Consider the following 26,635-nt stretch of genomic DNA (forward strand, 5'->3'; position numbering starts at 1 on the left):
GGGGTATAGGGAACTTTCGGGATAGCATTTGAAATGTAAATAAAGAAAATAATTATAAATAATAAATTAATTAAAACATATTTTGAAAGCAGAAGGTAGAGATCTTAGTCTATCTCCAAAAGTAGAAATGTAGAGCTTGAGAATTATACAGAGAAAAAGAGTCATACTACAATATATACCCACAAAGATATTAATCTCTATAACAGGGAGAATTCAAATTTACCTAGATAAATAAATAATTTAGGACTTAATATCATGAAGGTCAGGGCAGGAGACAATAGAAACACTGTCTCAATAGTTAACATTTGTTTAGATTGGTTTAATTACTTTAAATTGTTTTAAATATCAAAGGGAAAATAGCTCTGTATTTGTATTGACAAGAATGATCAATGGGCTCTAGACACCTTCCAGAAAGATATAGATCAGATACGACAAGAAAAGGCCACCAAAAATCTCAAAAATTTTGAGAAATTAAAACAAGACAGATAAATTGATCTGAGAACAGCCCAATAACTGGCTGAGACATAAAAATGTCTCTAGCCAAAATTTCAACTAAAATGCGACAATAAATCTTATTGGTTATGGAATCCTTAAGATTCTCCATGCCCTTCTTCTTATGGCATGAGTGAAGATTTATTACATTTGGTTATTGATAAAATTAACTCATAAAAAGACAGTTGTCTTTTACCTGCTCAAACAAGAAACAATGAATTTATGAAATTCATAGGCAAATGTATGGATCTGGAGTATATCATCCTGAGTGAGGTAACTCAATCACAAAAAAATACACATCATATGCATTCACTGATTAGTGGATATTAGCCCAAAAGCCCAGAAGCCCAGAAGCTGGAAATACACAAGATACAATTCATAAACCACATGAAACTCAAGAAGAAGGAAGACCATAGTGAGGATACTTCTATTCATCTTAGAAATGGGGAACAAAACCATGGAAGGAGTTACAGAGACTAAGTGTGGAGTAGAGACTGAAGAGACTGTCTATCTAGAGACTGAGTCACCTGGGGATCCATCCCATTTACAATCACCAAACCCAGATACTGTTGTGGATGCCAACAAGTGTTTGCTGACAGGAGCCTGATATAGCTCTTTCCTGAGAGTGTTTGCTAGTGCCTCACAAATACAGAGGTGGATGCTCACAGCCATCCATTGGACTGAGCACATGATCCCCAATGATGAAGCTAGAGAAAGGACCCAAGGAGCAGAAGGGGTTTACGTCCCATAGAGGAACAACAATATGAAGTAGCCAGTACCCTCAGAGCTCCCAGGGACTAAACCACCAACCAAAGAACAGACGTGGTGGGAATCATGGCTCTATCTGTGTATGCAGCCAAGGATGGCCTAGTTGGACATCAATGGGAGGAGAAGCCCTTTGTCCTATGAAGGCTCTATGCCCCAGTGTGGGGTAATGCTGTGACCAGGAAGTGGGAGTGTGTGGGTTGGTGAGCAGGAGGAGGGGGGAGGGAATAAGGAGAGGGTGTTTTATAGAGGGGTAGCCAGGAAAGGGGATAACATTTGAAATGTAAATAAAGAAAATACCTAATTAAAAAAAAAAAAAGAAATAAAATTTCATCTTTTACTGATCTATACACCCTGCACAACCCACACGAAAATCTTAATGATAGTAAAATTTGGGTTATGAGATTCATGTATTACAAATGTACAACTCTGACAAGATTCATCCACTGGGACACTAAACTGACCTGCTGTTCCAGCCCCCTCCTTCCTGATGTTGTCCAAACACTTGCTTCCAGAACAGCTTTAGGATTGCTGCTGATTCCAGATGAACTTGCTTCATCCAACCTTTCAGACAGATCCAGTCAAGCTCGGACCCTTGTAAACATACAGAGACTACATAACAGATGCTAAAGGTAGCTTTCTTCAGTGTAACCAGATTTTCTCATTTTCCTACTCCTCCCCACACCTTTAAAGAATTTTTGTCACCCCTATTCAACAGGAAAAAGTTGTGGAGAGTCATCATCCTGATCCCTTGGGTTTGGGTGTCTGGTTATGGTTATTTTATAAATTATAGATAGGTTGTCGTTTTAAGAAATAATTTAGAAATGGTCATAATTTCAAACTGGAAAGAAATAGATGGGATAGATTACTAATTTTATTCTTGAACAAAACATTATATAGCCAAAATCTTACATTGGTAGAAATCTTTATAATTTATACAAATTAAGGTTTTCATTAATACAAATCTATATGTTGATATAAAATTTAAAATTAATATTGTTACTCTTAGATAGGCATGTGTGTATATAACACATTTAAGAATACAAGTTGTTGACTCAGTCCTTTTAATAGCTCTATTATAAGCTGTTTCAGAGGATTAAGTAACACAAGCTTACTCAAATAGAAATGGCTAAGAGTTATTGAGATTTAACAGTTCAAATATACTTAGATAGATTGCCTTCAATATCATCAGATTTGCACAGAATATGACATTTAATGTTATTTCATTATTAAAGATCATTTGACAATGAGAGACATCTGCTCCTGACAGCTTCCCCATTCTCCTTCAAAGAAGAATTCAACATCTTTACCTCTAGATGAGGCTACTTACCATACCAAGACAGAAATCGCCTATTTCAAAATACTGTCCAAAATGAACATTCTATGCCAGTCAGCTGATAGTTCTGCCAATACAGGATAAACAATCCTTTATAATCCTACTTTATAAAGGTCTGTCAGATGGCCCTAGGCCAAAAGGCTGAATACAGATGCTCCAACATTATAAGAAATTAGAGGACTGTTCAGGCAGTCAGCTGTCTCTACAATTTGTTTAAGTCTTAGAAGCTATATTTTGTGCTTCCTATATACTCAGATAATATTTAATTCATTCTCCAATTTTGGATGAGGTTGAAGACGAACTATAATCCCATCAGCAAGCTTAAGTTGTTTAAGATTAAAGATATGATACGGAAATAAAAATATGGTTTTCAGATGATGTTACAGGCTAAAATCTAAACATAATTCAGGAATAAAATTGTAACTCTTTAAGTTAGGATTGATGATAGAATACTTTATCTAATTGACAAATATGATAGACTAGATATTAATTGTATATCATGCCTTGCGATATACACGATTGTTATAGTTCTGCTCAATTTATGTTTGAGAGAAGAGGGTTTGTTTGTTTGTTTGTTGTTTTTGTTTTTAAATTGGACAGAAAAGGTGAAATGTAGTGGGATGGTTCTGATCAGATCTATGTTTACTGACACTGAAGGTCCTCACCCTCAGTTGGTTTTTGATCTATCAATAAAGTTGCCAGTAGCCAATGGCTGAGCATAGGGCAGGACACTCTCAGTTGAGTGGGTAGGAGGCAGAAAGAGAATCAGAAGACTGGGAGAGAGGAGAAGGAGATGCAGTAGCAGAGGAGAAAAGCCAACCAACAATATGAGTTTTCAGGTAAGTGGCCAGACCGACTGGGACTGAAATAGCAAGGGAAGGATTAGGAAAGCCCAGTCATTGAGTAACCAGGTAGTTATTTAAAAATAACTCACATATGTATGTGTTTTCTATGTGCCGATACGATAGTTCCTGGGCAGGTGTGTGCATATGACCAGCCAGGAGCACAAAGTGATATAGACAAAACTACACACTATACCACTCTATAAGTCTTTTGTTTCATTGGCTCATATAGGGTCATACTCCTTGATGTACTACAAGGAAAATTACCACTTTATATTTGGATATTGATGCTTTGAATAGAATTGATATCCTCTTAGGCAGGCAAAAGGACAAAGAAATGGGACTAAGAAGTCAGTGACAGTGTCTGTTTGGTTATTTATTGCTTATATCATTCTTGTTTATTTTATCATTAAGATAAAAGAGATAAACATGAAATGTCTGAATGCAATGTGAAAATAAAGGGAGAAAAATCCATGATAACACTTTAGCATGATACCTGGCAAATAGCATGAAACCAACAAGCCTCACTACTAATAAATGACCAGTGCTACTGTGCTTTGTACGTGCTCAGTGGCAGTTGGACTGGCTGTCCTGATATGCCACTAGCTCCTAGCTGTCTGAGTTATCCTTGAAGAACTGGACTAGAGAAATAAATTTGGTTTTATAGGTTATATATATTTATATATATATATATATATATATATATATATATATATATATATATATGATTAACCAACATCATAAATTATGATGTTATCAAAAATGAACATATTTAGGAATAAAAGAATGAATTTGTTTCTGTTGTAAGATACACTAAGTTATTACAAATTCAAAGCATAGTAAGAGATGTTCTAGAAAGTCCAGACTTAAGTGTGGTTATGTGCATAGTGCCCCATTGTGGTCAAATTATTGAAAAGACACTACTTTGAAAGTTCTGTGGCAATGAGGGCTAAGTCATCTTTAGTTTCTTTGGTTTCATTTCAAGATATGGAAATGTAAGAACACAGCTGGGGCCATGACTTCAGAGGCCTGACTGTGGCTCCTGCTCCCTGCTGTTTTCTCTAACATGCCAGGGGCCTGAAGGCCACACTGCAGATGTCTGCCTGTTTTCTTTTCCTTCTTTCTTTTATTTTCTTAGAAGGAAAGACTGATGGTTTTTTGTTTTGAAATTGGATTAAATGAATCCAATTGAAGAGGTGAGTTCTGCCAACATTTTTGATAAGAACCATTTTGAATCTATTATTAAACCTAGTTTTGGGGATAAACTTTTTTAAACATCTTATTTTTACTAATTGTTTTAAGTTAATATAGAGAGTTAAAACAGTGGACATGAACTGTTTATTAAATCCTTCAAAAATATGTTTTTTCTTAAGCTCAAAATAGTAGTCTTATAAAACAAAGAACATTTACACTTGGAGACAGTGATCCAATTTCTAGAATTAAAATTATATCTTGATTGCTACATATTTTTAAAGCCATGTGTCACATATCTCCCTCCCAAACTTCAAAGACTTGTTATCTGTCTGAGGGAATGATCAAAAGGTTCCATAGTCTGGAAAACTGCCTCATAATACAAGGACTGCCTGACAGCATGGGGGCTGGGTAGGTGGAGAAAAGGAAGTGCTTCAGGGAATCCTGCTGGCTCACTGGCAAACACACTTCCTCTAAAACCCTTGATAGTAAAACTGTCTCAGAAACTAGCTGGGTAGGTCAAAGCTTTGCAGCCTCCAGCCTGGGCCTCAGATCTACCCTTCTGCTTGTTCTGCAAGTGAAGATTTGCACAGCCACAAACATTTATTTGTGTTTATGGTTGCTTTTTCTGTGGCTCATTGGCAAGGTCAAGTTGCTTCAGCAACCTAGAAGATTATGTGACCTAAAATATTTACTATCTAGGGTTTGAAATAGAAAAGTTTTTGACTCCTATGTAGATATTTTATTGTAAAAGAACAAACCTCCTGCATAGTATGTTTGACTGGTTGATCTCTAGTACCCTGTCCCCCTAGGATTTTGTGCTTCTGTAGTTTTAACAATATAGTTTTAACAATATATATGCACTTACGTGAGTTCCCAGTTGAAATTAAAATTAGTACCTCTTCCATGGACATGTAACATTGTATACAATATGAAACACAAACAATATCCTGCTTTAACCAGTATATGACATTGTTTTGAGTTTCTGTCTGCTGCAGTAGTGAACTAGAATTAAGCAACAGATTTTATTTTCTGAATAATTAGATGGTGTTTGGAATCACCCAGTAGGTCATCTTCATGTTGGTCCAAAGGTACATTTTTACCTTTAGAGCCCTTCATATTTTTTGCGGCTTGATAGTCATCTTACTTTTAATTGCTTGTGAATGCCATAGCTTCTTATTGAAGAAAACCTTCTTGTTTAAGTTTTCTCAATTATACACTAACTACTGTCAAATTATTAATATTGTTTTTGTGTTAGAGATGGAACCCAGGCCTTCATGCATAATAAGAATACACTCTGCCACTTAAACTATCTTCCTTCTTTCAGTTTCCTAAAACCTGTAACTGGGAGTTAGGTGTGGTGGTTCACACCTAAAATCCTTGGGGGCTGAAACAGGATTGCTATGAGTTTGGCGACAGCCTGGAATACAAATGCACTGTCTCAAAAAATAAGACAAAACAAAACTTATTACTTAATTACCTTTTTTTGTACAATTTTTGTTGTTCACATTGTGTTTAGAGACAGGGTCTTGCTGTGGATCTTTGGTTTGCCTTGAATTCCTGATTTTTTCCTGTTTTAGCTTTCCAAGGGCTATTTGTACCATATCTATCTATCTATCTACGTGTGTGTGTGTGTGTGTGTGTGTGTGTGTGTGTGTGTGTATATATATATATATATATATATATATATATATATATATATATATATATATTTGTGTATATGTGTGTGTGAATTTATAGTGTAATAAGGGGAATATAAACATTTAAAAATTTTTTTCTCTATTTTCTAAAAACAAAGCATATTTCAATATACTTACTACAAAATAATTATTTTTTTAATCCATAAAATGTTTTGTGTGATTATAAAGGCAAAATTGAAAAAGGTTCCTGCCTTCTACCAATCAGGGAAAGCATACATCCTGACATACTTTCTGTCTATTACCTCCTGCCTATGTGTGATCAAGCACATCCTGCGCAATTGGGCCAACAGACCTTGTTTATTGAAGTGAAAACAAATGGCTTGTTATCTTATATGAACAGCCCCAAGCATTCCAAGAAGTTATTTGTCCTTGGGCAAGTGAAGCTTACAAGTTAGAGGCATTTTGATTACAACTCTCTTAAGCACAGTAATTAAAACTTTAAACCACATCTTTAGCCCTCACAGGGGTTCTTTGTTCACTTGCCTGAGGAGTCTTGGTCAGTTGTTGCCCTGCTTTTTTTTGGAGTGTTTTGAAAAATATCATTAGAGGGTTATAAACAGATGATTTGGTTACCAATTAAAACTGAGAGATTGCCCAAGAAGTGGGAGGGGTGGGATGGGAGAAATGGAATGAGCCAGTAAGAGGAGTTGATTCTAGGTGACAATGACTACTCGGGAATGCTGTATCAAAATGAGTTAGCAGTAGCCACAGGGAGCTACAGAGCATGGAAGGAAGGGAACAGGAGAAAATAGAAGAGTAATGTAAAGGATTGTGTTTGTGGATTTCTGAGTTCGAGGCCAGCCTGGTCTACAGAGTGAGTTCCAGGACATCCAGGGCTACACAGAGAAACCATGTCTAAAAAAAAAAAAGAATTGTGTTTGGTCTGGGATGAAAGGGATGAAGTCCCTTTGTAATCAGTTTCTCAACAGCATGTAGAAGGCTCTTTTGTAGATGTAATAGATAAAAAGTGGAATAAATGGAGGTATTATGTTGTGAGAGACATATAATATAAGTTAAGACCATAAATATAAAGATAGTTAAGCAGAATGAAGTAAGTCGGGGAGAAACCAAGAAGGAGAGGACCAGATGCATATACATTAGGACACTTTGGTTGAAATTTTATCTAGTCCCTATGTTTGAGACATCATCTTAAACCAGTTTGGATTTGTTGGTGTAGAAGCAGCATTGTTCTTGGAGGAGAGCACAAATCCCATCCATAATGGTAGTTAGATCTAGTCAGAGTACTGTAGCAGGAAAACAAAAATGGAATTACTTCTGAAGGATGTTAAGCTGATCTGAGATTTAACTAAGGTTTTTTTGAGAGTTGATGAGTCAGAAAGGTTAATGGATGCAAAGAAGGCTTTAGACCAGGTGTTTCAGTTCTAAGTCCTGAAAAACGATGCCAAGAAGGGCAAGAAGAGAGGTGAACTAGATGGCTCATGGCTCATTAGTTCCTTTCAGGGGTCACCCAAACTGCTTCCAGTGATTTGCAAGCACCAATTTCACTCTAACTGCTTCAAGCTGGCAAATGTGTTATGTAGAAGGGGCAGTAGTTAGAGTGCCTCAAAAGTGAATCAGCCACAGGGCCACAACAAAACTTAATAGATGGCTCAGAACATAAGCCAGGAAGTAATAGTTATACAATTTTGTGGGAAACATTAAGAGAAAAAGTTAATGAGGGAAATTTTACACCATGATTAGATAAGTTAATAAAAGGTTAAATATAAAGGTAACATAAGGCTAAATGTAATTGTATAACTGGCTGGACCTATACCAGCATTCTATAGAAGGATTAGGTAAAGATAATCTATTTATATCAGACTCTTGCAGAAGGAACAAGCACCTGGAAACTTTGTAAAGGAAGTCAGTTAAATTCACGTTCTAAATGACAATTTAAAAAAGAAATAGACTCTTATTTGAGTCATTTTTATAGGATTATCTAGCAAAGTTCAGAAGATACCACTCGGATAGTTTGAGTAACTTTCCAAAGCTATGTGTTTGATGATCTGGTAGCCTCTTCATCAGTGAATATGGGTAGTTCTGTTATAGATCTTTGCTAAGAGGAAGAACTGAATGCCATTGTAAAGGGCAAGGCCAATTAAACTAGCATGGGCATTACATATGAGATGGTGGCAGGCTTAGGTACAAGGGTTTCCTGTTCACAACATTCTCATATGTCAGTTCAGGAGACACTGAGGACACAGACTAGTTTCTTGGTTGTTTTAGAAATTTAGAATGTATGTGCAGACTCTTAAGATCTTCCTCTGGGCAAGAGATTCCATCCAGAGCCAGGATAGGGGACTTAGAGGAAACTTTTAGACAAATTTTCTTAGATCTAAGGTGGGCAAGTCTAATCCATGTCCAGAGCCAGATTTCCAATTTACTAAATCACCATGTGACAATTTTCTGATATTATCCATACCCAGAAGATACTTTAATCACTTTCTGATATTATCCATACCCAGAAGACATTTTAATCACTTCTGACATTAACCATATCCAGAAAACATTTTAAGCCCTATAAGACTGAATTCAGTGATTGCCATATGCACAATTAGTGTCTGAAGATGGGAACAGACAACCCTGAAAGCTTTACAAATATTTTAGAAATTGTAGAGATAAAAACAGGATTGTCCAGGCTTGGATACCCGGTAGAATAACGGCAGGCATTCTGGCTCTAGATGCATTTGTAAGCTAGAGCTGAGTAGCAGGGTCAAAAAAGGTTGAGTTGAGCTGAGCATTATGTTTGGGAGTGGATGGCTCAGACTATACTACCATTCCACTTCTTGAAGTTCTTTAAACCAATTTAGACATTAAAATAAAAAGTTCTGAATCTGGGCTGACAGTTGCCATTTGACCAATGCATATTGAAACCAGATTTGGATTTAGATCCAAACAAGTGAACCTGGTATGAGGTCTCCTAAATGCAGCTTTTTTAGATTAAACTACAGTCAAGATAAAAGTATGTCCTTTGGGTGGGACACATGATGGGTTCAGGACCAAAGTAATACAGGGATAAGAATCCAGCCTCTTGAAGCATCCACCAAGTTTGAATTGACCAAACACATCTGGAAAGTAAGGTCAAGAGACTACAGGGGCAATGGAAAACTTTGTCACACTGTCCAGGGCAAAGAATTCCAAGAATTCTTGGACCAAACATTCTTACAACTGGTGGAAAGTCCTAGCTTTCAACCAAGTGAATTTCAAAATGAGATAAGGGGAGGGAGCTCCTGTGAGCCAATGAGACCTAAACTGGCGTGCCTCTAAGTTAGGTCCCATGGGATACCTTGTCCTATATTTTGGCTGTATTGCATGTGTGGTCTTGTTGAATGGAACATGGCCTCCTGCCTAAAAGGGAAGACTGTGTTAGAATGACAGAGGAAAGTGAGAAGAGAGAAGGGCAGACATGGAGAGTGAAAAGAAATGATTGCCTGTGAGAGACCAGTGGTCCTGCTAGACCTACTCAGTGTCCCAGACTGGGTTTACACAGAACACCAATAAAGACCCAAGAGCTAGAGGCTTCATCTACATGAGTGACTTTACTCATGGAGGTAGGAGCCATAAAAGCCAGAGGTCTCAGGTAGACTGGTGGCTGTTTAGCTTATATAGTGAGCTTTTTGGGTGTCTGTGCTCTTGAGAGAACAGGTCCCAAGCATTATCAAGGATAGTAAGGAAGTTAAAGGGTTCCATAAGGTGGGCTTGGGGCTGCCTGTTGGGGCCCCAGATGCTTCAGAAGATAGAAAAGAGCCATCTGACCTCTCAATGCGAGGAGATATATACCCAAAGTTGTGGGAAGCTGAGCCAACTGACAGGAGAAAAAAATAGCTGTTACCTTTTATAATGGGTGGGGTGAAGAGAGTAAATGTTTGCTGCATGTAACCTCCTTGGTCTTGCATGGCTTCAAGGGAAGCTGGGAAATGTAGTCTTTTAGCAGGAAGCTAACAGTAGGACCAGACACATTTTGGAATATAATGTTCACTTCTCTGCTTTAAACTAACTCACCCTTACTGAATGCCACAAGATGTTACTTGAGAGGATCTGTATCTGTTATTAACCAGCAGAGATCACATAAATATCACAATCAAAATAGAGTTCAACCAATTCATACTATTAAGAACTAGAGAGAAGATACTGAGTTTTTGAGATACTTTCAGACAACAAGAGGAGTTTCATATATGTTTGGAAACCTGTATTGACTTTTCACAATTTATTGAGCACTTGCCATTTAAAGTATTAGCCACGGTGTTAGGAAATAATTATAACAAAAATGACAAAGTCATAATTTTGAGATTAGTGTCCTAGACTAGACAACCTGTGTCCAATCAGGTGTCCTTGACTGTAAAAGCTAATTACCAGAATTTTAACAAATGGTAAGGAGTCATAGGAACCTCCATGGACTGGAGATCAGCTAAGGGTTGAAGAGATTCAAGATGTGGAATCTGGCTTTAGTAGAATTTGGATATTAAAGTATAGGGAAGAAGGACCGTGCTCTATATGAGAGGAGTTGACATCCAGGAATGAACCATGTATACTTATATAATTATACTATAATTATAGTATACTTATAGGCAATATTAACATATTATATAGAATTTGAATTGTTGGTGAAAGACATTAAAAGTAAAGGCTACCTGCTAGACTTGGGAAATTTAACAGTTCTTGTGCTTTAAGGATTCATTCAAGAATGCTTTTAGCTGGAGGAAGGTTATCAAAATGGTTTCTCCCTAAGAACAATCATTAATGCAATGTGAAGGATGAGTTGAAGCAATAGAACAGGGGGCAGAAACATAACAGACTACTGAATTAGTTTTTAGAATGAATGAAGATAGAAAATATTATGCATGTAGACAACTAACCAAGGGACAATAAAGCTATTTGAACTAGTCTCTCAATAAGTCTTCATCTTTTGACCCACCTTAAGGCAAATCCACTAGATTAATGAATCTTCAGGCAGAAAATCCAGAGAACTCTTTATCAATAATTACTAGCCAGTTTTTCATATTATCTCTCTAAAATTACTTCAAATTCACATTGGAGTAATGAGTAAGAGTCACTGAACCTGACTTGTTGCCAAGAGTACAACCTACCACAGCACTCAGATGATACCATTCCTCCCATTGCTGTCTAGGCACTTTTTCAGCAATACTTAGACTGCATTTACTGCTCCATTGCTACCTCCATGGAGCCTTCATTTCCTCTCCTAGGGGCAGTCTAAAAAATTTTAAATATTTTATCAATGTAATTTTTTTAATCCTTTGAGAAATGTATTTTGTTAATAATACCCCTGACTCCTCCCTTTAACTCCTCTCAGACCCCTCATTCCCCATCCTTTCCCATTTTGTGTACTCTTTTATACAAACCAGAGTCCAATTTGTGTTGCTCATAAACTCATGGGGGTAGGGCCATCACTGGAGTATAGTCAACCTATCAGAGGGCAAATGTATAAAGAAAGCCATCAAGTGTCAATCAGATGGGGCTCATGATCCTCTCCCCTCTTGTGGTAGTTTTAATGAGAATGGCCCCTATAATAATGGCTCATATATTGGAGTGTTTGGTCATTAGTTGGTCTGTTGTCTCTCTCTGCCTTCTGTCTGTGGATCAGGATGTAAAGCTTTTAGCTATTGCTCCAGGGTCACACTTGTCTGCTTCCTACCCTGATAATAATGAACTAACCCTCTGAAACTGTAAGCAGGCTCCAATTAAATGCTTCCTTTTATAAGAGTTGCCTTGGTCATAGTGCTTCTTCAAAGTGATAGAACAGTAACTAAGATATCCCTTCATCCTAAAATGTTGAGCAGTTTGGTATTTTGTAGGTCTTATGCAGACAGCTACAATCATTATGAGTTGATAATTCTATCAGTCCTGCCATGTGCTGAAGACACTTAGTCTGTGACAAGTTATTCTCAGCTGATGAAATGAGCCATTCAAACCAAATTAGAGGATGAAAAGGCAGATTTATTGGGAAGCAGCTCTCAGGCAGGTTCAATGGTCCCAAGGAACAAGACGAGGGAAGTTGCCATGGGAGGGGAAAGAGAAAGAGAAAAAGAGCATGCACTTGCAAGGAGGGAGAAAATGCAGAAAGAGAAGGAAAAAGACAAAAATGTCTTAATTATAAAGGGAATAGCTTTTGGGGAAGGAGGAGAAGCCCATCCCCTGGACTGGAAATGTTCAGCATAGAGGGTGAATTATGCCAGCTATGCCCTGTAACAGGTAGGGACTGAGTGATGTTTGGAGAACCTGGAGGCCAGGTCCACTCTGGTATGTAAAATACGCACTTCAGCCATTCTTTTTCCAGGTCAGAATCCCAACGTCCCTGCCTTTTGTTGATAATGAGTAAGAGGCACTGTGATCATCTGTGACTACTTCATGCTGACATTGGGGTGCTATTTGGAGAGGGAGTTCAAAAAGCTGGAATTTTGGCCAAGTCCAGGAAGAGCAGGGTGTTTAACTTGTTTAGGTTGTGTTCATCTGGGACTACCTGCTTTTGAAGCTGTGCTGTATGTAGACTTTGAAGGAACACCTGAACCAGACAGGATGCTAGAACATGTGTGTGTGTGTGTGTGTGTGTGTGTGTGTGTGTGTGTGTGTGTGTGTGTGTGTGTGTTAGGGCAGAAGATAAAGTTAAAGAGTTTAGGATAAAAGCTTTCTTGTGTGTACATTTGAAACTTTTAGGCCAATGATCTTGGTAGTTAGAGTGGGTTGATCCCTGGACCAGGGAAAGGGGAATAGATCCCACCCTCAGGAATAGACAGGTAAGTAGGGAAACAGGTTGTTGATTGGCAGTACTTATCTGGAGTTCATTTGACCTATGAGAAGTGGATTCAAGCGAATTCCCTTTTAAATTCTTATAAGAATCTTTTAAAATTTACAAAAAGAGATAAATTTTAGATATGTTAGTATCACCACTGATTGTAATCTGTACTGAAATCCACATTGTAGAAAGATCAGCAGACTCAAACCTTTGAGTCATAATAGAAGCTTGGGAAACAATGTAAAGATCTTGAGTTTGTGATTATGATAGTGTGTCTCTAGTAGACTATTTTACCAGAGTTAGACTAATAATGTATGAGAACTCCATTGATTAATGTCAAAGCTCTGAACTGTGAAGTCTCAATTCAACAGCAGCACAGCAAGGGGAAATCTGAAACATTTTCATACTTCCCACATACAGTAACTCAATTTCCCATCACCAGTCAAGCTTTTCACAACCTCCAACCTTGATAACTTGCATTTACCAACCTCAAGACACCTTCCTATACTCTCAAACACTTTCTTAGATCTGCAAACACTTTCTCAGAAGTTCTCATATACTCAGACCTTATGTAAACTTTAAACTTTATACTTTTTCATGTCTAATTATTCACCATGAGATCACTAGGAACAGTCACTATAAAGTGAGTTCCTTTAGATAAAGGAGTAGTAAAACGTTACTTCTTTTACTAGTCTAGTTTTCAAACCCCTCAGAGACCTGAGAAAGATAAGTTTTAACCAAGTCAGCAGGAATTTATAATCCAAATGGCCTATGTATCAATTAAACCTAGATGGCCACCCTACTAGAATCCTCTGGTTTTGATGGCTTCGTTGGGACAGAGGTCTCAGGGCAGGATCAGTCATTGGCTGCTAGAATGAGCAAATCTGAGAGGCCTCCTTATGGAGGAGGAACTTGGGAGACTGACCTTGAGATATGTCTGATGTCCTGTTTGTCCACAGTTTGAGCAGAGTCCTGGCAGTAGGCAAGACATTGGGGCAGTTATGCCCAGTGGATTTGTACCACAGTCCAGGTGGATTGCTTTGTCATTGTGCCCATATCTTCTTGGAGACCTTAATGGGGTCACTGCTAGGATTTGGTAGTCTCTGTCATAATAAGTTTAACCATCTTAAATGCCACATTTAGCAGGTCTATGAGGTGCTTAAGGATCATCTAGCTAGCTGAAGGATATTTGAATAGACAAACTTAGTACCTTTTTTAAGAGTGAAGACAGAGCATAACCATAATTTTCAGAAGACAAAAGCCAAGTTCTAACAAATGTAAACAATTTATGTCTCCAAAATTAATACCAAGTGGATTACTAGTATGTTACAAGGTTTGGCTGTTAGAGCCTCCAAGCAACTTTCTTCAACCCATAACAGATATGGCTATTCTAAGTTCACATGGCCGTGAAGCCCTGGATCCACCCTTTTTTACCTCACAGTCAGGGTAGTGACTGGCTACATACTGTTTCTTTCTTCTTCATAGCCACCATCAGGGGTGTAGCCAAGCAGCCATGGCAGAGATTTAAAGTCAGCAGGCTGCTCCCTCACCACAACCATTGTTTTCACTATTGCCTCTGTGGCCATGTACGGGAGATAGCAGAGCAAGGATAGGTGGCACTTGAAACTGTGCTCGCACACTCGTGTGTGTGTGTGTGTGTGTGTGTGTGTGTGTGTGTGTGTGTGTGTGCGCGTGCGCGCGCTCCACTGCTGAAGCTGTGTTGTAAAGGAAGGGGGATTAAGAGTGTACAGTCCCCCCAAAATTGGACTGGAGGGAATTCAGACCAATTTGTATAAATTTTTTGGTTTTAGATCTGGTGGCACCCATTCTCCCAGGCTTTGAAGTCTAAAGGGTCAATTGTGCAGCATCCTGTACAAAAGCCTATGATCTTTAGGACCCTTGCGTCTTTTGTTTCTAGCTCTTAACAGAAGTACATCAATTTTCTCACAAATAGACTCTGTTTCTCCCTCTGATTTGAATAAGACAGCAGCTGTAAGGGGCACAGAAGGACCACTGGAGATATTTGAATATAGTCAGAGTATTAAAGGACTCCAAGACCTAAATCTGCTAGGTGTGCTAATAGTATCATGATTATATATATTTTGCTTTACATTTTTACAGCTTTCTCCTGAAGTTTTGAGTGTGATGTGATATTTTCTGTAGTTTTATTTAAAATACCTCAGACCATCAAAATAGTCCAATGGGAAGATATTTGAGATGGAAATTTCTATAGAGAACAGATACATTTGAAACACAATTGCTTGTCAGGAAATGCTAATTCTAGAATATTTTGATAGATTCTAGGTAACATTCCTGTAATATATAAAACAAAGAAGGCCTTCTTTCGGGCTTCATGCCATCTCTGAGCCTTACTCTATTCCATTCCCCACCCTGATTGTTGTACTGTCAAATTTGCTACATCAGGAAAGAAAACAACAAAGAAACAAGCACCATGAGTAGTGGACAGGAACCAAGAAAAGATCACCAAGGGGAGGTTTATTAATATAATCTAGATGTATTTCTAGGGTAGAATTTATGTATAGTATTACATATATTAAGATATAGTAAAGTCAGTTCTCTTGGCTGCTGAGTTCATCATTGTACTAAACTGAGAGACTCAATGAAGCCAATAAAGAGGAAGAATGCAGAGTGGATAGTGGCATTCTGGTGCTTTAGGGAAGCATTAGGTGGGTTACTGTACACAGATCACTGCTATTTCTCATGGTTGAGAATGGCAAAAGCACAATTGTTGGTGTGTGCTTTAACTTAAGCGAGGTGAAAATGGGCAGTGAAGGTGAACAGTGGTGAGATGAATCAGTTTTAGTTTGAGATCAAGTTCCAGTCCTTTAAATTCAGAATTTACCATTTGGCTTTTCTACCAACAGAGCCACTTAGGAAAGATGTGAAAGGATTTTTTGTGCCATTTTAGAAGATACATTTGTAAAGTGTTTTAGTCAGTCTATGCTGACCTGTTCCAAGATGAAAGTTGTTTAGCAAAGGTCAGGCCCACTCCCACCCTATTCCATGCACCTCCATGGCTCCAGTCTGCTGTCAGCAGTGAATGACCCTAGGGCCAGCTGATATACACAATGCCATTTGGGTTAGCACCAAATAGCCAGTGCCTTGTCCAGAGTGTGTCTGCCCATCTGGTTTTATTTGCTTCTATCACATCTGGAGCACTCTTATGAGAGCCTTTTCTCCACACTTCCTTGACTTCCTCCTCTGCAGACATTACTGTAATAAACACACACACCTTCACTTTTACGTGGCTTCTATTTGAGAATACTTGATAAGCAGCTCTCAGACATAGTTTAAGACTAGCTGTGACCTACTAAGTATGTCTGTGTTATTTTAAACAATGTTTTTGAAAAACAGCCACAGAAAAGGTTCATATAAATTATTATTAGGCTTTTCAATTCTAAACAAAAAATGTTTTTTATTTCATTGCAATTATTGTATTCTCAACAAAGTTATTAGATGCATATGTTTAGAATAGCAACTAATGCTTTAAAATAACAACAACAATAACAAATCACCCCAGGAGAAACAGCAGCCATTCATCTCGAACCTGTTTGACCCTACTTCTCAAGAGTTGTTTTAATGATTTCATTGGGTGTTCCTCTTAACTTCAAAATGAGTTGTCGCTGGTAAATTATTACCGGTAGATATTTTATAGTGACTGTTGCTTATGATAGATGATAATAGAATATGCATCTATTACTTTCCCTCTCATTTTATGACTTCCTGTAAATGAAACAGTCAGGCTGGTGAGATGTGTCAGCAGTGGGACCTCGCCACCAAGCCTGATAACCTGAGTTTGATCCCTGGATTCCACCCACATGGTGAAAAGAGAGAACCAACTTACACAAGTTGTTCTCTGACCTCCACATATACACTGTAATGTGGGGGCATGGGTGGATATTTGTACATAGACACAAACATACACAACCTACAAATGAATACTTAAATGTAAAAGAAAAATTACCTTTTAAATGTTACCTTACTTTACTTATGAACATTGTACATGTATTCATGTGTGTGCATATATATGTTGAGGCCAAAGGTCAACATTAGGTATTTTTCTCAGCTGTTCTCTACTATATTTTTTGAGACATCGTGTCATGAAACCTGGAGCTCATAGTGCTGCTAGGCAAGATGTCCAGCAAGCTTCAGCAGTCTGCCTAAGCCCCCCTCAGATTTGGAGGGCATAGACACAGGCTGCCATCCCTGGCTTTTCATGTGGGTGTTGGAGATGTGAATTTAAATCCTTAGGCTTGCATGGAAATACTAACTGAACTGTATCTCAAACCCCAGGTTTTTGTAGTTGTAGGATTAGGTGTTGATTACTAGGCAAAATTTCATGTTCCCCAGGAGCATGGCACTTTCAAGTCTGCCCTTGTGGGTTATTATTGTTTCTCTACTGTCTGGAAAGAGGTACAGCTCCTAATCATTCCTACAAGATGTCACAAGGAAGACCCTGGCTCATATGGTTTAGTCTTCCTTTGGGAACTTGCTAGCACTTAGTGACAGATGGTTACCAATTATAGGTCATAGAAAATGTTTTGTCTCCAGATTCTGTCACAAAAGTACGTACTAGCATACGTCCCACAATAACCACAATCTCAGGGTTAGAGGCTTGTTCACATCTCCAGCTAGACTATGATGTCTTGAGGGTTGGAAGTATGACATGGTCCAACTAGACTATGACATCTTCAGGAATGGGAGTATGGTGTGGTCCAGCTAGTCTATGATATCTTGAGGGATGGGAGTATGGTGTGGTCCAGCTAGACTATGACATCTCCAGGGATTGGAGTATGGTGTGGTTCTTCAACAAAAAGGGAATTGAAGCTAGGCATGGTGACACTCACCTGTAAGCCCAGTACTTGGGAACATAAGGCAGGAGGATCATTAAAAGCTTGAGCTTCATAACAACTCCATCCATTCCCATTCTGTACAACATAGATCTACATATGGAATTGTGAAGGAATGGTTAGTATTGGGTGGGCATAAGAAGGAATGATATGCTTTATATTCTTGTCTCTTTACTGAGCCTGGGGAGTCCTGGAATGTAGTAAAAGGTAGAAGGGGGATTTTCTCCTCTTCTCTTCTCTTCTCTTCTCTTCTCTTCTCTTCTCTTCTCTTCTCTTCTCTTCTCTTCTCTTCTCTTCTCTTCTCTTCTCTTCTCTTCTCCTTTNCTCTTCTCTTCTCTTCTCTTCTCTTCTCCTTTCTTTCTTTCTTTCTTTCTTTCTTTCTTTCTTTCTTTCTTTCTTTCTTTCTTTCCTTCTTTCTTTCTTGGATATTTTCTTTATTTACATTTCAAATGTTTTCCCCTTTCCAGGTCTCCCCTTTGAAAATCCCTTATCCCTTCTCCCTCCCCTTGTTTCTATGAGGGTGCTCCCCCACCCACCCACCCACTCCCATCTTCCTGCCCTGGTATTCCCCTGCACTGGGGTATTGAACACCCTCAGACCCAAGGGCCTCTCAGGAAGGGGATTTTCTAACATTCTCTTTCTCTGCCTTGAAGAACATGCTGTAGGACTCAGTACTTCTCCACAGCCTGTCATTATCCACACTTTACCATAGCTGTGAGGTACTCCTCAATACTATGGGAGGAAACATCAGAATGAATTCATTGATACAGCTGGCTCTCTCAGGATAGAAAGAGCATGTGGAGGGCTCTGTGCATCACAGTATTTGAGCTGCCTCTTGTGTGCTGCCTTTTATGTTGTAGGCATATGTTGTTGTTATGTTGAAGTATCTTTAAGAACTTAAGAGGAAATATCTGTCATGGTTAATTTCACATTGCCTCTGTCTATAGCTTATAAATGGAAGAATGGTGTGAATGCTTGAGGGCCCCTGTGAAGACCATAGGCTAATTTCATTTTCCTAAAGGTTCACATAAGCCTTTCTTCACATCTGTTCTGTCCATCCTCAGATACAAAAATCATAAAATTCCCCAAAACGATTTTAAAAATAGTCACATAAGTTCACTTTGCAACCATACACTTCTTCTCTGTATAAAACATATAGAGGAAATAGAGAATGGTTGAAAACCCTGAGTTAAGTGGAACATTTTATTCTTGATGTTAAGTGCATATCTCTTTATCAAGTAAGTTTGACTGCCAAGAACTGTTACGCATTGCCCTTGTGCTCTTTGTATTCTGATGTTAATTCTATTTCTTCCAGAGGGGCTACCCCAAGAAGGAGTGGATCACATACTCAGGTGATTTCATGTGAACCTTCTCCCCGTTCTAACTGGTCAAATACAGTCTAGGGCTTGTGATTGGGCAGCGAAAAGGAAAGGTGTGGCTGGAGGTTTTAGAGAGTGGAGAAAGGGTGGGGAGGTGGAGGAAGAAGAACAGAGGAAGAAGAGGTGGAAAGAAGATGGAACAGAGCCACATGGCTTGGAGGAGCTACAAGTATCATGGGATGACATAGCTGTGGAATAGATCAGTGTAGTGGTGGATCTGCTCAATCTAGGCATATAACTTATAAATACAATAATTGGGTTGTGTGTTCTTTACACGGGTTTATTGGGGTTGGAGATTTACTACAACAGACATAAAGGTGATCCCCAACCCCCAAATCATTTCACTACATTCATTTTACATCCACCAGATGTCATGCTCTTGTCATGCATGTGTCAGGACCTAGCCAGGACTGTGGGGTTAGGCTGGATTAATAAAGGAGATGGTACTGATGCTGCAAGTCAGGGAGCACCAACAGGAAGAGATGTATCCTTAGGAACATAGGAAACCAGCCCATGTTAATCAATGACCTACTCTGTCCTCCCCACAGGATAGCTTCTTGACAGAGAATCCTGGTTTTAGTCTCCAGAAATAGATTTTCTTTCAGGGAGATATCAGCATTTATTTCCATGAGAGCAGATTTAAAAAAATATATAAGTAATATATAATATCTATAAAAATATATTATAAATTATAAAATACGATGAATACCTATGGCCCATCATTCAATTTGTACATTAAAAATAGCATTAGGTTTTGTCTGCTATGTTCTGTAGTCTATTATTCGTCATCATAGTGACACTGGCCAAATGTCACGGATCAGAATGCAGTTATGGTTGTGGAATGTGCCGTTCACCTGGTTAAGTATAGCCTCTTCGTCTATTTGCTCATAAAGATCAGCTGCCATGAGAATAAGCATTAAAAACAAAGCTAAGCATGGAATGCTTTCCCCTCCTTAAATTAGTGATTCTAAAAATTTTGAACTTGAAAATTTAATAATAGAGTTAGTAGATCTAAGCTTTTTTTAGAAGTTGTACTTGTCAGCTCTATTTTTGGTTTCTTAGGAAACAAGTTAAAAACAGCTTTTTAGTCCTTCATGAATTTGTAATTACATTTCTTTCTCCTCATTTGAAAGGCTTGTTTTCTTTTTTAAAAGATACATGTTTTTTTCCTTATACTAGTTGGAATATTGGTTTTAAAAATTCATATCCCCTCCAAGCATGGCCATTAAAAATTTCTATATAAATGTTTTCAAAGAGCTGAAGTCATGTGCTCTAGGCAAAGCTATTATCACTGAAGTTGCTGAGCATGATCATGAGGATTCTGGTTGATTTTAGCAATTGATGTGACACTCCACATTGAAATTCCTTCTCCTCAAATCATTGGCCACACTGACTGATGTTGCATGAGGGTTTGTGTAACCCATCGCAGGGAATGGGTGTAAAGACAAACTCATTAGCTTTGCTTCTGTAACTGGAGAAGGAACAGTATGCTTTTGAGTGGAAAGGGATGGGGAGTAGAATCTGAACTTCATTAATCTCTTATTGCCTGTAACTCCAGGGCTTTGCATATTGGCAGCTTTATGTCTTATCCTAATGGATTTTCACGAAGTTACATGTTTTCTGAGGTACTTTAGTGATGAAAGCTGGAGGCTAGAGAAATGGCTAAGTTGTTAATGGCTCACCATACAAGTCCGAGATTGTATACCCAGGACTTACATTAAAAACAGGACTTACATTAAAAAACCGGGTACAGTTGGGCACACATGCAAATCCAGTACTGAGAGGCAGACAGAGGAGGATCCCAGGGTTGGATGGTCATTCAATGTGAGGAATCAGCAGGCTCAAGATTCAAGAGATTCATATAAACTAAAATGAAGAGTAACCAAGGAAGACCTAGTGATCTTTGGCCTTTCAATGTTTGAAGACACAAGTGTATGCACATGTACACAGATATATACACAAACATACATGCACACACAAAGAGATGAAGACTTGAGAAATATTTGTTATGTGATGGTTGCCTCTTTCTTGAGTATGAACCAAGGGAAATCTTTCTCTTTAAGCCTTCTTCCCTTCTGATGTTGTCCTTTGGACTGGCCAAGCTGTTATTAATGGCTCTTCTTTTGCTGTCACCAGTTTTCAAAACAATTCTGATTGACCATAGTAATCTGTGGTTTTTAAAGAGTGTAAATAAGTACTCTTTTGCCTTCCCTGTTTTGTGCTGCAACACTCCATGTTTGGGGAGTCCCCTTTGAGACTTTACCAGGAACATTTTCACCCATCTTCACACAGATGTCTTTCATTCAGGTCTTACCTCAGACTTGTTCTTCTCTAGAAAGAACCCTACTAGTGTCCCAGCCCACCATCTTCAGTCTTATTTTCATTACAAGTAGTTATTGTCATTAATTCTTTTTTATTCTAACTGCTTCATGTCTGTTTCCCACCAGAATGAAAGGCCCATGAAAGTTGGACTATCTCTTGACACTCTATGGTAAATCTTTTTTATCATCAAGAGTTAATAAAGCTTCTCTTGTAGGTATTTATCAGTCAAACATTGATTAACAGCTCAAAGTAGTTCACTTAAACAATACATAAGCCCAATGCTCTGTTCTTTGAAGTACTTTGATTCATTGCTGGACTCCATTTGTGGTGTAGTAAACATAAAATACCCATGGTGGGCACTGAGGCAAGAGTGAGTGGGCTGGTTGGGGAGCACCCTCATAAGGAAACGGGGATAGGGGGTTTGTGGAGGGAAAACTGGGAAGGGGGATAACATTTGAAAAGTAAATAAATAAAATAACCCATAACAATTTTTTAAAAAAATACCCATGGTGGAGTCATCTGTAAAGAACTAAGTGTATTTTCTCACCATTCAGGATGCTATGAAGTACAAGAACAGGTTCTGACAAGCTGTGGTGGGCTTGATTTAGCTCCTAATATGGTGCCTTGTTGCTATGTCCTCTGGAGGATGGGATCACTGTGTCCTCAGAGGATAGAAGGTGTAGGGGAAGAAGCCGATAACTAAATTCTGGTTCCCCAATTGTTTATTGATTATGTCAATAAAGATGGCAGAAGCTAATTGGTGGGTGAAGAGAAAAAGGTGGGATTTCTGGGTCCCAGGAGGAAGAGGAGGGGAGGAGAGAGGAAAATTTGGACCAGGCCGTGGAGCAGATAGCAAGCTGCAGATATGTAGGTCTCTTGGGGCACCAATAGTATGTAGCCTCTACCACCAGTGGAGGCCAAGCAGGATGGAAAAGGCTACTGTTAGATTAGAATAGCCATTGAGTTATCTAGTCAGTTTTAAAATAATAAAAGCCTCTAGTGTTCTCTTTCCTTGGGACTAAAGGGGATAGGAGAGGAGAGTGGGGAAGGGGTGGTGAGAGGGGAGGAGGCATTTAACTGTACAAACAGCAGTTTTCAGCATTTTCAAGAAAGGTGGTTACTAGAGGAATGGGCAGTGTTCTTGGGAAACACTAGCTGGCAACTAGCAGGACTGAGTGAGATGATGGCATGGGGAAGCTGTTCTTGGAGCATAGCTGGGAGGGGAGCTCAGGGAGAGCTCCCAAATTACATGCAACAAGAAGGTAAAAACCAAGTTCATTAATGCTGAACGCAGTCTCTTCTGCATTATGAAAGAGGAGCCTAATTGCTTCTTAAAGTTTCCAAGCTATTAAATGCCATTCATCTCATTAGCCTGTAAGTTCTAATACCTGAATTTTGAAGGAGTCAAATTCAAATCATAACATTCATTTTATATGTAAAACTCACCAAAACCAGAGCAGACATTGTAGGAAAAATATCATGTGGTCAGAACACCTTTAAGCAAAACTGAAACCTCTGATGGTGGAAGACTAGAAAGACAGAGGTATTTGTTTCTAATGCCTTCCTTTCCAGGCTGTAGCTCAAGATTCGCATCATATTACCAAATCCATGGCACCAGAAATGAGGTCCTCTGCACAGTATTAGAATATTTCTTTGGACAACTAGTTCTCCCTGATCTTTAAGGCCTAGGAGTGATAGTGAGTCTCCATTGTTGCAAACTGTAGGATGATCCATCTCACCTTCCTTTATCCTTGCTCATAGTTCTGCAAGTAGTGTGCTCTTATATTGGACGTACCATCTATCCCTGACAGAATGTTACTGACATAAAGTTGTACAGAAGGCAGCCCCCATTTTATAAACGTCCTCTGAGATACAATTTTATATGACCGTGGCTCAGGATGGCTTCAAACTCTCAATCTTCCTACCTCAACCTTCTAAATTCTGGCATTATTAGTCTGCCCCACCACATTTGGTCTTAGCATTGAAACATACATACACACACACACACACACACACACACACACACACATAACCCAGGCTGACTTCAAACTTGCTATGTAACCACTCTGACCTTGGGCTTGAACTCTTGATCTTCTGCATCTCCCTCCCTATTTACCACTCCAATTGTTGGTGTGAACCTGAAAAAGTAAAGCCTAAAAATGAAGCTTAATCGCCAACTTTATTCAGAGTTTCAGAGAATTTATACCCAGAGAGTTAAGAGTCACAGAAAAGTGTCCAATCACAAAAAAAGCTAAATACGGCAGGAAAGCTGCATGTTGCAAAAATATGTTTTTCCATAGTGGCATATAAACAAGTAACAATAGCCAGTTGTAATGAATGATTAAAATAAACTCACTCCTATCTCATATACTGGTAGGGGCACAAAAGCACATAGTAAGAAAAATTCTGTGTTTTTGAAGAAACTGATATCATAAGACTGTTATCATCTTGTTTCCTTGGCGTTTTGTTTTTACTTTTGTTTTTGTTTTTGTTTTTTCACAAGCACTCAGAATTCCCTTTTACGTGACTCCATTCTTGGACCATTTTCCAACAACTTCCCAGTGATGGGATTGCAGGAATATGACACCAAGTTTGGCATGTATATATAATTTTATTTACTGATATCACAAAATCAAAAGTACTTATTATGCATTAAAATTCCCAATAAACACTTTCCTAAAACATGACTTATTTTGGGTCAATTATGTACCTCAAACTGTTTATTCAGTACTGACAAGAGGTTGTTTTGTTCCATCTGTTTTTTTCCATTAATTTATTTATTTGTCTTATTTATTTTGTGTGCTATAAATTTTTTAAAGCAGTTGAATCATTCTGTTTTGAGAGTACCACAGAATAAAGCAAAGCTGACACTCACCACAAACACATTCTGTAGTAGCCATTTCCTGGTGACCTGATTTTAAAGAAGTGGCCTATACATCTTTGAATCAGTTAATTCATGAAATATTTATTAAGTACTTACCATGTGCCAGTCTTATTGATCTTACTTATTGATCTTAGTCTTTCCCATGAGCAGTACTGACAGTTGTCCACCCCATTAAGGTGCACACAGAATGTTAAATGTTTCTTAGAACTGTGAAATTAATTGTTTTCTTTGAGACAGGGTTTTGTTATGTAGTCCATACTGGCCTCAGACTCACTGTGTAGCCCAGACTGGCTCTAGTATCAAAGAATCTATTCTGCCTTAGCCTCCTTAAATGATGAGTCTGCAGGTATGTACCACCAGTAAATTAAATGTGCAAAATGCATAAAACATTAGTCATAAACCTTAGAATCTCATAAACTTTTCTCTAATAAAAGTCTAAATGATTATTTATGTGATTACTATGAGTTCTTTAATTAAAAGGTTATTCTTTGACAATTGGATACATGTACACAAAACATCTTTTGATGATATTCATCTTTGCTCACTAAACTTCTATCATTTACTTAGAAATAACAACAAAAAAAAAAGGTATAATTTCTGGCCACTATATTTCTCTGTCAGTCCCATCTCTCCTGATTTTCCTCTTAAATAGAGGAACAAAGAAAACATTTTCTGATTTTCAATTCTCTTTTTTTATTAGATATTTTCTTTATTTACATTTCAAATGCTATCCCGAATGATTTTCCATTTTCTTGGATTATTACTTGTCTATGTGGCAGTGCCCATGCCCAAGCTCACTAGATCCTGAGACCTGACCACCAGGCTTTTGAAAGACTCCATTTGGAAATTACGAGGAACATTAACATCACATTTAGTGATGAACTGCTGATGAGAAATCCAAGCAGGCTATTAACAAGGTGGACACCTGTCACCACTGCCATTTAGTGGGTTGGGGATTCAGTGTAATAAAATGCAACATAAGTAGTAAATGTCCTAGCCAGAGCAATTAAACACCAAAAGGAGGTCAACAGGATACAAATTAGAAAGGAAGAAGTCAAAATATCACTATTTGCAGATGATATGAAAGTATACTTAAGTGACCCCAAAAAATTCCACCAGAGAACTCCTAATGCTGATAAACAACTTCAGCAAAGTGGCTGGATATATAATTAACTAAAACAAATCAGTGGCCTTCCTCTACTCAAAGGATAAACAGGCTGAGAAAGAAATTAGGAAAACAACACCCTTCACAATAGTCACAAATAATATTACATACCTTGGTGTGACTCTAACTAAGGAAGTGAAAGATCTGTATAATAAGAACTTCAAGTCTCTGAAGAAAGAAATTGAAGAAGTTCTCAGAAGATGGAAAGATCTCCCTTGCTCATGAATTGGCAGGATTCATATAGTAAAACTGATCATCTTGCCAAAAGCAATCTACAGATTCAATGCAATCCCCATCAAAATTCCAAATCAATTCTTCACAGAGTTAGAAAGGGCAATTTGCAAATTCATCTGCAATANCAAAAAAACCTAGGATAGCAAAAACCATTCTCAACAATAAAAGAACCTCTGGTGGAATCACTATGCCTGACCTCAAGCTGTACTACAGAACAATTGTGATAAAAAATGCATGGTACTGGTACAGCAACAGACAGGTAGATCAGTGGAATACAGTTGAAGACCCATAGGTGTGTGGACACCTATGGTCACTTGATCGTTGACAAAGGAGCTAAAACGATCCAGTGGAAAAAGACAACATTTTCAACAACTGGTGCTGGCACAACTGGCAGTTATCATGTAGAAGAATGCAAATTGATCCATTCTTATCTACTAGTACAAAGCTCAAGTGTAAGCAGTTCAAGGAACTCCACATAAAACCAAGACTCTGAAACTTATAGAGGAGAAAGTCAAGAAGAGCCTCAAAGATATGGGCACAGGGGAAAATTCCTGAACAGAATAGCAATGGCTTGTTCTGTGAGATCAAGAATTGACAAATGGGACCTCATAAAATTGCAAAGCTTCTGTAAGGCAAAAGACACTGTCAATAAGACAAAAAGGCCACCAACAGATTGGTAAAGGATCTTTACCAATCCTAAATC

General features: G+C 38.3%; 1 protein-coding gene across 4 annotated transcripts in view; it reads left to right on the forward strand.

The window, feature by feature from the left end:
* Window positions 1-26,635, forward strand: part of Acyp2 (acylphosphatase 2) — a 147,255-nt gene that overhangs the window by 36,316 nt on the left and 84,304 nt on the right. For 2 of the 4 annotated variants that reach the window (XM_029545199.1, XM_029545198.1), the window contains exon 4: window positions 19,264-19,300. The exons of 1 other annotated variant lie outside the window; for it this stretch is intronic. In XM_029545199.1, coding sequence (XP_029401059.1) covers window positions 19,264-19,300 — 37 coding nt within the window. Of the gene's footprint in view, window positions 1-1,772; window positions 1,963-19,263; window positions 19,301-26,635 lie in introns of those variants that run through there. One more of the 4 variants, XM_029545197.1, reaches the window with a different exon arrangement.

The sequence above is a fragment of the Mus pahari genome, chromosome 13 (genome assembly GCF_900095145.1).
Source record: "Mus pahari chromosome 13, PAHARI_EIJ_v1.1, whole genome shotgun sequence".
NCBI classification, from domain to species: Eukaryota; Metazoa; Chordata; class Mammalia; order Rodentia; family Muridae; genus Mus; species Mus pahari.